The 12,824-nt window shown below is 42.6% G+C and overlaps 1 protein-coding gene across 6 annotated transcripts in view; it reads right to left on the bottom strand.

The window, feature by feature from the left end:
• TTLL4 (tubulin tyrosine ligase like 4) overlaps nt 1–12,824 on the bottom strand; it is a 373,628-nt gene that overhangs the window by 28,534 nt on the left and 332,270 nt on the right. For all 6 annotated transcript variants that reach the window (XM_029605017.1, XM_029605022.1, XM_029605021.1 and 3 more), the window contains one exon: nt 1,879–1,949. In XM_029605017.1, coding sequence (XP_029460877.1) covers nt 1,879–1,949 — 71 coding nt within the window. The remainder of the gene's footprint in view (nt 1–1,878; nt 1,950–12,824) is intronic.

Below are 12,824 nucleotides of genomic sequence, written 5' to 3'. Positions count from 1 at the left end.
ACGCAACCTTGGAGTCATCAGACAGTGAACTATCCCTTAAAAATCACATATAAAAAAATAAGAGAAGGATACCACAAACTACTAACCCTGAGACGTCTAAAACCTTTTCTAACCCCACAGGACTTCAGAACTGTACTTCAACTACTCATTTTCTCCAACCTAGACTATTGCAATTCCTTATTATTCGGTCTACTCCAGTCCACCATCTGCCCCCTACAAATCCAACAAAACTCAGCAGCAAGAATACTAACAGGAACAAAGAAATCCGATCACATAACCCCAATTCTTACATCATTGCACTGGCTACCTATAAAATTCCGAATAGTCTACAAACTTTTAACCTTGCTACACAATGTTATACACAAGGAACAAATCGACTTGCTAGACGTGTCTATCAAGCCCCATGTATCTGCCAAAGGACTCCTGAAAATTCCCCCCCACCGCTCCACACATCTTACCCCAATCAATACCCAACGACCTACAACAACCAGATCTACTACCTCGCGCATATATCAGAACGAGTCCTCATAACAGTCAAATAAATGTCAAGCTTTATATTGTCATGTAAATAAGCCGTCCTATTACAATGTTTAGTACTATCATTTACAATGTTTTATCACTACTTTTTATAATCCTTCCCTTCTCATAACTATTCCTCTCTGCATACTTCGCTCCAGCTTCATATTGCCTCAATGTAAAGATAATATGACCTGTAATCACACTCTCTCACTAAACATCATGTAAACCGATGTGATACCCTCAGGTGAATATTGGTATATAAAAACAGATAAATACATCAACGAGCACACTTTTTCCCTTGCCAGTCCCAAACTCTGGAACACACTACCAACAGAGCTAAGTCTACAGCCCAGCCTGAAAACATTTAAAAAGGACCTGAAAACCTGGCTGTTTACTAAAGCCTATCATGACACACAATAAACCTCAACCAGCACCCTCAACTCTCTTGTAAACTGAGCAAATCCACAGATATCTACCCACACTCCAAACATATATCTACGAAAATAACCTATAACCTATTGTTATAACATCAGTATTTTGTGAGTCCACTGTTAATCTAAGCTACGGTATACAGTTGTATTATGTGAGTTTCACTGTTAAACTAAGCTAATTTGTTAACCTTGTTATCTAACCCTATCTTCATTCTTATAACATGACTAAACTTCTTGAGCTCATTAACTTAAAATAAATTGTAAACCGTTATGAAAGCAACACTACTATGCAAATCCTCCTCCTAACCAACATGTTAGACTGCTGTTAATTTTAACTTCCCCATGACTCCTCTAACAATACTTTGCACATAGCATGTTGTGATGGCAATACCGAACGACGGTATAGAAAACTCTACAAATAAATAAATAAAATAATGGAAACATAGTACATGCAAATTTCTCTCATGCACACTCACTGTGGAGTCAGCAGGCAGGACTGAAAAGCCCTGCTGTAGAGTGCCTGAGGGCAGGGGATGCAGGAATATTGTTTAACTATTTCTATTCTTTCCTCTCTTCTTCCCTCTCCAAGTTCGGCTACCCCTGTTAAATGTAACTGTACTTCGGTCACCACAGTTCTAGTTTTATGTTTATAATGCACTCCCGTTTTATGTAAACCAGCAAGATATGTTTTCATGATTGCCGGTATATAAAAACTCTAAATAAAATAAATAAATAAATAAATATGACAAGGTGTGGGTGGGAATTCTGGAGATTTACGAGTAGGGGATACTGTAATTTGGCAAGGGGGTAGGGGTCATAATGGTAAAGGTAGGAAATGCTGTAATATGATGAAGGGGTGATAATGGTGGAGCCTGCTGAGACCTCAGAGTAGGGGATGCTGTAATATGGCAGGGGGTGGATCACTTACCAAAGGATATGAATCCGAGATATTTCCCATATGGAAGCTCCTCAGACATAATCTTCTTAACACATCAATACCTGGGAGAAGCAATAAAAGGAAGATGTCTCAGCTCCTAGTTTTGTTTATTTATTTAAAAATGTTTCTATACCGCCTTTACAAAGTTTAGTCAAAACGGTGTACAAAGATATAGTTCAAAAAATAAAAATAAAAATCTCTAAAAATTACAAAAACAGATAATAAAATACAATAAACAAAAATCCATAATTATTAAAATTTATATTCTAATAAAACATCATCAATATACGTGCCAAATAATTAGTGCAAGGAGGTAGGATGGTAGCATAATGAAAAGATGTTGGATTATTTGCTGGAATTATTGTTGTTTGATAGGTGTAATTTTGAAAGCAATTTGAAAGAGATGTGTTTTTAAAGATTTTTTAAAATGAGTTGAATTGGATATAGATCTTAATGAGTCCGGTAATGCATTCCAGAGAGTTGGGTGAGCCACCGAAAAGGCCCTTTTTCTTGTAATAACTAAACGAGCCTGTCGAGGTGAGGGAACATCATGAAAGTTTTTTGACAGAGATCTTAAGTGTCTAGTAGGCTTATAAATTCGAAGAAGAGAACACAGTCTGGTAGAAGTAGAATGATGAATAAGTGAATGAATGATAGTGAGGATTTTGTACTGTATTCTAAATTTTATTGGCAACCAATGAAATGACTGAAGTACTGGGGTAATGTGATCTCTGATTGAGGTGCCTGAGAAGATACAAGCTGCTGCATTTTGAACTAATTGAAGTGGGTGAAGTGTATTATCCGGTAAACTTATATATACAGAATTACAATAGGCAAGGCCAGAAAGAAATAAGAGATTGAAGAATAGTATGAAAGTCATGAAAAAATAGTAAAGGTCGAAGATGCTTCAAGAGTTTTTTATAGAAGGAGTTTCTAGTCACCAATGAAATGTGTTGCTTCAGAGATAAATCCGTGTTAATAGTTAGATTTGTTGCAGATTTAGAAATGGGAATAGAAGTGCCATTAAACAGAAAATGTGAAGGGGGACCTATAGAAGATTCTGAGATGGATGTGAGATGGACAATTTCCGTTTTTGCTGGGTTTAATTTCAAACAGTTATGAGAAAGCCATGTATTTATTTATTTATAAACTTTTCTATACCGATATTCGTAGCAACATCATATCGGTTTACATTATAACAGTAGTAGGAAATTACATTGAACCGGGGGGGGGGGGGGGGCTAACAAGGGATATAGAGGAACAGTAAGACTTCGCAAGGAAAAGACAGAAAACCAATCAAGGATAACAGTTACTTAAAATTTAATGCATATAGATAATTGTAGGGGTAAGTACAAAGATACTAGAGATAGAGTGTGTGCCCAAGAAGTGCTGTAAGGTACCATGAACTGTAAGTCGGCAGCATACATTTTAAACTGTAGGTTTAAAGAAGAGAAAAGGGCCGAAAGGCAGAGATGTCTGAGAAGCAGGGGTTTATCCTTAGGCCTCCTGTAACTCCTTTCCCTGGGTTATGCTCTGCAGCTCTATCCTCTTCCTGTTTTTTTTGCCTGGTAGTTTCCTGCCATTCCTTTTTTTTTTTACTTCCATCTCAAACAGAACCAGGGCTGGGATGCAGCGCCCTAAGCCTTCGTTCATAACTACATGGGGAGTCCTTCCCTCTCCCATCCAACATAACTAGCCTGGTCACTGCAGTGGGTCCTTGGCCGAGGTCATGGGCTCTGAATCTGGCCACCGGATTCACCCCATCCCTTGCATTTCTATAGCGCTGAAGATCCACTCTAAGAGAAGCTACCTCACTAGCTATTTGGAAAGGAAACGAAAGCAGAGATGCACAAAAGAGCACAAATAAGTAAGGAAACAGTGAAATCTTACACAAAGCATAAACCAATAAAGTGCGTCCAATTTCCTATCAGGGGGTTCTCAAGCACTGCTCCTGTTCTATGTTCATACAATAATTTAACAAGAGACCCCCAAAGATCCCATGCAGACATGGTGAGAGCATCACACAGCCATGATGCTAGTCTGGAGCCAGATCTATTTTGTACACTTTGCTCTGAGCCAGATATAAACCATCCCCAGACTCAGTCTTCAATGGGCAAAACCAAGTCAGGCTTTCAGGATTTCTATAATGAATATGCATGAGATCTAGCAGGATGCATCTAGATCTCATGCATATTCATCATGGAACTCCTAAAAGCACCGACCTGGTTATGTCCCTCAAGGACCAAGGTTAGGTACTTTTGGTTTAGTTGACTGCAAAAGGTACACTGCCAACTTAAAAAAATAAATAAATAAATAAATTATATATATATATATATATATAAACATCAAACCCCCTCTTTTAGAATGTGTGCTGAGTTTAATTTAAGAACCTCACCCACCATGGAATGGCAGAATGCTACAGTAATGGTCTTGAGATCCATGCTGAAAATCGGTCCGTTCCTGAAATACCACAGATCAGTCAAGACTCCCTGCTAGCAGATGGAAACAGACAAAGCTATTTAACATAGAGTGCCACCTCTACCCAAGCCAAGATGAGAATAATTATATAGAAACATATATATAGAAACATAGAAATGACGGCAGAAGACGACCAAATGGCCCATCCAGTCTGCCCAGCAAGCTTCACATTTTTTTCTCATACTTATCTGTTTCTCTTAGCTCTTGGTTCTATTTCCCTTCCACCCCCACCATTAATGTAGAGAGCAGTGATGGAGCTGAGACCCTCAATGAGTATAAGGGAGGCAGAGCCTCTATGGAAAACTCGTTCCAACAACATTAAGCAGAAGCTCATGTAACCAAACAAAATACCATGACAAGTGGGCTTTACTGAATTGGCAGGGTTCTGGACTGATCTGGGGTATTCCAGGAACAAAAATTAGGAGGTAAGAACCAATTTTCTTTTCCTGTTCATACCCCAGATCAATCCACTCCTGGGATGTACCCAAGCACCCCTATTCTGGGCGGGAATGTGATAGCCTCATTCGCAATACATTCTCTCCAAACCCCTCAGAGTCCGGATCCTGGACATTCAACCAGTAATGTCTGGAGAAAGTGTGTAACGATTCCAAATAGCTGCCTGACATTTATTGTGAAGAAATCAGCTGACACTCGGCCCAAGAGGTTGCCTGCGCCCAAGTCAAATGAGCCCTTAGACCCTCCAACACTGCACGGCCTTTATAAATATACGCTGATCTAATTGCGTTCTTTGGCCATCTCTTAATAGTAAGCTTGAATACCCTGCACCCCTCGTTTGGCCCATTTCCAAGCACAAAAATATGATATCTCTGGAAACTATTAGTTACCTAGAGATTCCTTAACAACCCCATCGCATATCCAACACACAAAGTTCCTTCGTGTGCAGCACAGCAAAATCCAAATTCGGATAGGTGGGAAATTCCACTGTTTGACTAAAATGAAAGGCCGAAACAGCCTTGAGCAGAATTGAGAGCACAGTTTGCAAGGACACCCCATGCTCCATAAGCTGATCTCTACAAGAGAACACCTGGAGTTCTGAAATTCTTCTGGCCAAACTAACCACCACAACTCCCCCCCCCTTCAAGGTTAAATCCTTTAGCATTGTCTTCTGTAATGACTGGAACAAAGCTTCACACAACACCCTCATCACCAAATTAAGATTCTATAAGGAACATACCTTCCATATTGGGGGCCACAAGTGTATTGCCCCTCAAAGAAAACAAATCACAGCCAGATGCGAGGTCAGAGACACTTCCTGCACCTTACCCCAAAGACAGACTAAAGCCTCTACTTGTACCTGAAAGAAATTATAGGCTAGACCTCTCACTAGACCTTTTTGTAATAAGGTCAAGGTATAGAAAATTGAAGCTGAGTAGGCTGCCCAACCTGTTCAACACGATAAGCCTCAAAAATTCTCCACACCCTTACATAAGCTAAAGATGTGGACGGCCGACTGGCTTATAGTAAGGTGGCAATGACATCTTTGGAATATGTCTTCTATCTCAAGAGGTTCCTCTCAAAAACAAAGATGTGATCCACCTGACCTGTAAATATGGGACCCTGGTGCAACTGTCTCGGAAGATGACTGAACCTTAATGGACTGTCCACCGCCAAGTTTACTAGGTCCATGAACCACTGCCAACATGGCCATTCCGGAGCGACGAGAATCATTTTGCCTGGTTGTCTTTCTATGCACTGTAACACCCTACCCAGCAATAGCCATTGGGGAAAGATATAAAGAAGAATCCCTGGGTGGCCATGGTAGCACCAAAGAGTTGATTCCTTCTGCTCCTTATTTTTCCTTGCCATAGTAAAAGTGCTGTCTTGGCATTTTGTCTTGACGCCATCAAGTGCATGCAAAGCATTATCCACCTGGCACGAACGAGAAGCATTGTTTCCTCCTATAGCTCCCATTCTCCAGGATCCAACTTTTACCTGCTGAGAAGATCCACCCACGTGTTATCCAGTCCGGCTATGTAGGATGCTGCCAGAACTGCCAGGTGCTGTTCTGCCCAGTGAACTAACAACTGAGCATCCTGAGAAGCCATCTGACTTTTGGTCGCTCCCTTTCGGTTGAAATAAGACACTGTCGTTGCACTGTCCAATAGAATTTGTTCTGGCTGACCTTATAACCATGGCAGAAAGAAAAACAAAGTTAAACGCACTGCTCTCATGTCTAACTGATTGGTAGACCATGATGCCTCCTCCTTTGACCCTCGCAGTCTGGCCCTGACACACCACTCCCCAATCGGAGGGGCTGGCATCAGTAGACCCTATCACCCAATCTGGGATTTGCAACTCCATCCTCCATTCCATATTGACCTGACCAAGCCCCCCCCCCCCCCCCCCCCAATTGGAAGAGGAATTTACAACTCCTCCAATAACGGGATACAATGGGAGGGGAGTGCTCTTTGAAGGGGCCGCATATGCACAAATGCCCAGGGAACTAAATCTAGCATTGATGCCATAGACCCCCGGACATGCAAATAATCCCAAACTTTGGGAACCTTGAGTCGCGACAGGTGGCCAACCTGACTCTGCAGCTTTGCCATCCTGTCCTCCATGAGAAACATCTTGCCAATCCAGGTGTTGAATTGAGCTCCTAAGTACTCCAAGGATTGGGATGGCATTAGATGGCTCTTTGCTAGGTTCACCACCTATATAGGAACCCTCAACTTCTCTAGGACCCGCTGTACCACCAGCTGACAGTGGTCCACTGACTTTGCCCAAATGAGCCAGTCATCCAGATATGGGTGTACCAGCACTCCTTCCTTCTGAAAGACTACTGCCATCACCATCATTTTGGTGAACATATATGTGTCACTGTCACCAAACTGACAGGAAGGGCACAAAAGTGAAAATGGTCTCCCAAACTCAAACCACAGGAACTTCTGGTGCTCCTACATGATTGGAATATGTAGGTACACCTCATAAGGTCTAGCGATGCCAGGAACTCTCTCTTGCAAACTGCTGCTATGACCGAATGCAGCGTCTGCATACAAAACTATGGTACCTTGAAGGACTCATTGGCCTTCTTTAAATCCAAAATCGGTCTGAATGTCCCTTCCTTTTTCAGGACCACAAAATAAATGGAATACCAACCTTTTCTTCTCGGAAAACCAGCACCATCGCTCTTAACTGTCGCAAGCACTACCTGTTTTTGGCATGAGTAGCACAAGGGGAGACCATGAAGGCTTCCCACGCCAAGCGTGTAAATTCTAATGTGTAGCTGGAATTTTATCACTCCCAAGACCCACTTGTCCATTGTGATTCTGGTCAACTCCAGGTAAATGTAGGCCAACTGCCCACAGCCAGAAGAGTGGGCTGGCCTCATTTCATTGTGAAGACTTAGCTACCCCAGTTACTTGATCAGGGATATCTTGGATAGGCTTTTGCCCACCTCGAAAGAATTGGGTCCTGCCCGAGCTTGGCTTCTGTACTGCCGAAGGGCCTCTGTCTGATGATACCCATCTATAGTCTCTAAAATATGAACAGGTGGGCTAGGGTTACTTTCTCCCCTTCAGCTTGTTCTCGACAATATATTCCCTTGGAATTTCCCAGATGCTTTACCAGCTACACTAAATCTATTCCAAATATGTCTTTGATTGGAAGGGCCCCTATCTGAAACTTTGACCAAACATCTGCAGACCAGTTTGTTAATCAGAGCAGCTGACTGGCCAAAACTACTGATATCATAACTCTGGAGGACATCCTAATCAAGTCACGTCATACAAGGCATCTGCAACATAGGCCACCACTGCCTCCAAGCACTCAGCTTGCTTCGTGGAGGACGATGACTATATGTCTCTTACACCTGCAACTGCTGAACCCAGCGCAAACAAGTTTTCTGCATAAAACTCCTGCATACCACAGCCTGGATACCCAAAGCAGGAACCTAAAAAATCCTCGAGGTGAACTTCCAGCTTCCACTCCTGAACATCTTTCAGTGCAGCGGACCCTGTCACTGGAATGGTTTTCTTGGTTACCGCCAAGATCAAAGCATCTACCTTCAGAAGCATCAAAAGCTCAAGTATCTCCTCCAGCCATGGGTACAACTTCGCAATGGTCTCAGGGATGTCCCACTCCTTGATGACTAGGTGCTTTACTGACTTTTAGAAGGGAAAAGCCTTAACTGGACCTCTCAAGCAGACTATGATGGGGTACACCTCCTTCCTGATTCGACTTTACCTGACGAAGGTTTGATACTTAGCTGCTTAAGCAGCTGTGGAATCAAGGGCCACAACTTTTCCCTGCAAAACTGCCAGACTACCGTAGGGTCATCCCATTTGGTCACCAGCACCTCCTCCAGATCCGGATTAAAAAAAAAATCAGTAGGAGACTCTGCCCCCAGAGAACCATCCAACAGAACATTATTGCCTTCAGAGTCCTGGAGTCTCCTAGGGCTGCCTCGCTGCTTAGCCAAGATGAGCACTCTCCGAATGTTGGGCAATTTCTTTTTTGCAGGACACAAGTCACCTTGCAGCTGACCCTGAATACAAGGGTGCTTTTTCCCTGCTGCTTTTCTAACTAGACAGGCTCTGTGAAGTATTAATGCAAAATCTGAGGAAAAGACCTGAGAATCTTCTATATCCTCCTGCATTAAGGCCTCAGCATCTTCTGAGGCTTCCAGTCTTTCCGCAAGGCCCTGCACAGCAGGTGACTACATTCAAGATGGCCGCAGTTCCCGCACTCATGGGTAAAGGATCTGTGGCAGCTCCCGACCATTTCCTAGGCCTTTTACATGCTGAAACAGAGTCTGCACTCTTACTTGCTAAAACAGAACCTGTTCTGGCTGAGCTGCCTTCTCCCCCGGAGTTGCAGTGCACCCACAAATTCACACAGATGAGACTATTGCGCATATTCCTGCACAAGAGACAGGCCTTGCCATGATGCTTGGCCAGCGCCATGTGCGCCTCACACGTGCAGCCTCCTTGTTTCTCACTGTGGCAGTCTCATCAATGCCAGGATCACCACTACCACCGACTCTCACCTGGGTCTGGATCACAAATCACTCACAGAGCCAGCTGAAGTTGAGAAATGCTCTCCAAGCTGCTGTTTAAAACCATCAGGGCTCTCTGGGGATTGAGGGAACTGGACCATCAGTTAATCGAAACCTTCTTAGTTATCCAGGGTTGAGCCAGCACCTGGGTTTCCAAACCCCTGCTTGTCCACCTCAACCAGGGAAGAATGGCCCCCACCTGGGTCCTAACAACCTCCTAGGAGGAAGCTCCTGAAAGAAATCCATCTTCCTCCTCTTTTTTTTTTTTTTTTTAGATTCCAGACTGCAGGTGTTAAATTTCTACCACCTGCTGGAGAGAGAAATACTGGGGGACTGCAAGCGGTGCTCTAGGTTAATTAGCAGCGTCAGGATAGCTTTTCTTCTCTATCTCCATTTCTTGGCAGGAAGGTAAAACCCAAGCATCTGGACTGATCTTGAATTTATACGCAACTGTTGGGAAAGCTCATTATTGGACGGGAAACCTGGATGGTGGGATTTAACTTCAGTCTCACACTCACTCCCCTTCCCTTACTAAGGGCCTTATTTACCAAGGCTATCCCAGGCTTGCGCTGTTAGTGCATACCTGCGATAGCCTGTGAAGGTAGCGCGTGCCTGCCGACTCCGCTACTAAATCGGGGCAGGGTCAGCCCCGGAAGAGGAGTCGGGGCGTCACCGGGGCCGACTCCGCAGCCAGTGAAAAGGTAAGGGCCTTTTTGCATCCTATTTCGCGCCCAATAACTACACCTTATACGATGGCGCTATTGGGTGCGAAACCGGCAGTGATCGCACCGCGGTGGTGCGATCGCTGCCGGCTAGCGCAGGACCGCCCCCCATTAGCACAATTCTCTAAAGTATCGCAGGCCTGCGATACTTTAGAGAATGAGGCCCATAATCCCAGTCTGTAACCCCCCTCACTAATGTTACCTTAGTAGCTGATGAGACTGAGGCAATCTTTGTGTGAGTGGGTAGTGGCAGGGTGCATGTGCGCATGAGATTGAAGGAGGTTTTATTACTGGTTACTATACTGAGTGGGTATTTTGAATTAATCCTGACCCTTGTTAACAGCTAAACAGCACCTTCTGCTGTTCCAGTCACGTACTTGCTCAGCTTTAGAGGTCTCTCTACTGGTCACCTTTGTGATGTACATTTCTAGTCTGTCCATTATGTTCATGTTCTGTTGAGATATGACCTATGTGTATGTGTTTTTAATATACGATTTCTAATGTATTCAAAATCTTTATCATCTCACAGAAAAGTTGTATAAGAATCTCATTAAACAGTGTAGCGCTTCTTGATTCTTGAACACTTTATTTTATAAAAGGACCTTCATACCACCTATGCATCTCGGTTGTTTCAACTTTAGAGAGCCTTGGGTCACATTTAATCATTGGTCCTACTCGTTCATTTCAATGTTACTTTTTTTAGGTGCAAGTGCCAGTATAAATGGCAACAATACTTGTCTGTGGCAACACAAGAAGATCACTGGACTTTCCCACACTTAGGGGAAGTATTGCTGGCATTTATTCTGGCATTTTACTTGCACCTAAAAAAATGTTACAACGAAATGAACTGGTAGTACCAAGGGAAAATTAAGATTTACCTGATAATTTTCTTTCCTTTACTTCTGCTCCACCAGTTAAGAACATGTGGGCTTAGTCCCCTCATCCAGCAGTTGGAGGCAGAGTTTTGTTTTGGTTTTTTTTTTTTTTTTTTAATGACCTCACCTGTACGTTTGTCATTCATGGAACCAGATACAGCCAGCGTACTACTGTCAAAGCTACATTTAAATTATAGCAACTAGCAAACACAAAAATATAACAACTGAAATCTAAAATTCTGACCTAATCTCAGCAAAACACACACAGAAATCCAATATCTATACTTTGAGATAAATCATCAACTTACACTATGAGAATTACTTTAACTAAGAAATCTAGTCCTAAAAATCCTTGGAGAAATGAAAATCTCCAACCATTGCCCCCTTTTATTCATTTTTTTCTTTTCTTTTTATAATTTATAAGATTTAGTCAATCAGATCTCACTCTCAGAGGCAGCCCAATTTGATGTGGTTTCGCTGTATAATACACAGGGGCGGATTGGCCTATCGGGCATCCCCTGGTGGGCCGGTCGCTCCAGTCACATGGTCACTCCAGTCACGTGGTCTGCCGTGCGCGGCCGTGACGGAGCCACGCTCGGCAGACCACGTGATGTGTCCTGGGCTGCGAATATCCGGGCCGGTCTGACATCGTGAATCCGCCACTGATACTACATACCCCAGGATGATGAAAGATTGAGCGAACTTTTGAGGGAGAATAGAATCCCTTTGGATTTTGTATGTACCTTGGCTTCTATTACTCTTCAGAGCAATTTCTTTTTTATGTTCATTGGTAATTTTTATTTGCAAATAAAAGGAGTAGCAATGGGTGCCATGATGGCACCTGATGTTAATTTGTATATGGGTTGTTTCGAAGAAAAGTGGCTTCCTTTGAACTCATTTATTCAGTGTATAAAGATATGGAAGTGATTTATTGATGATATTCTGATTGTACGGGCTGGGAATGAGAATGGTTTCTCAGTGTTATGCAGTGGTTGGGATTGCTTTACATCAGCATTCAGTGTAGTTGGTTTACCATATCTGGATATTTTTATATCTAGGCATGATTATGATTTTGGCTTTACTAGCATCGTAAGTCAACAGCTAGGAATACCGAGCTTCATTATGACAGCTGTCACCCTCAGCATTTACATGCAAATTTACCAACTGGGCAATTTCTTCGTTTAAGAAGATTGTGCTCTGATATTTATGATTATAAAATAAATCTAAGGAAATGATCAAACATTTTGAGGAACATGAACATCCCTCATATATTCTAAGGAGAGCCCAGTGGATTAATCGGGATCTGTTTATACCATCAAAGAGAGATGGCAGCTCCAAAATGATTAGTGTTTTACCCTATTCACCATTTATATACCATGTTCCGCAGAGTATTTAGGAGGCACTGGCACGTCCTTTGTTTATATGAGGTTTTTCAGCCAGGTCCACTATTTGCTTTGAAACACAGTAAAAATATCAGATATTTTACTACACTCTAATTATGAAGAGAATGCTAGTTGGTCCTTAAACAATGAGGTGAATTTGGGTCGTCATCCATGTAACAACTGCTCTGTTTGTCAGCAGTCCTTTTCTGGTGAGGTTTGGCCTCTCTCTAATAGAGGATTTTTTTAAATCTGTGCACTAACGGATTGCTCCATTAGTGGCATTTGGTGCCCTTGTTTTTTTTTTGTTATATATAGGCAAAACCAAATGTTCTTTGCGAACATGTCTTATTGAACATTGAAGTGCCATTACGAAGGGACGTATTGAAGCACCCTTAGTGCAACACTGTTTATCAAAGAGACATTGTTTTACAGATCTTAATGATGTTTCTACTGCTACCCCGGG

This window comes from Rhinatrema bivittatum, chromosome 6 (assembly GCF_901001135.1).
Source record: "Rhinatrema bivittatum chromosome 6, aRhiBiv1.1, whole genome shotgun sequence".
In the NCBI taxonomy this organism is placed as follows: domain Eukaryota; kingdom Metazoa; phylum Chordata; class Amphibia; order Gymnophiona; family Rhinatrematidae; genus Rhinatrema; species Rhinatrema bivittatum.
This window is presented reverse-complemented; position numbering and strand designations above follow the sequence as displayed.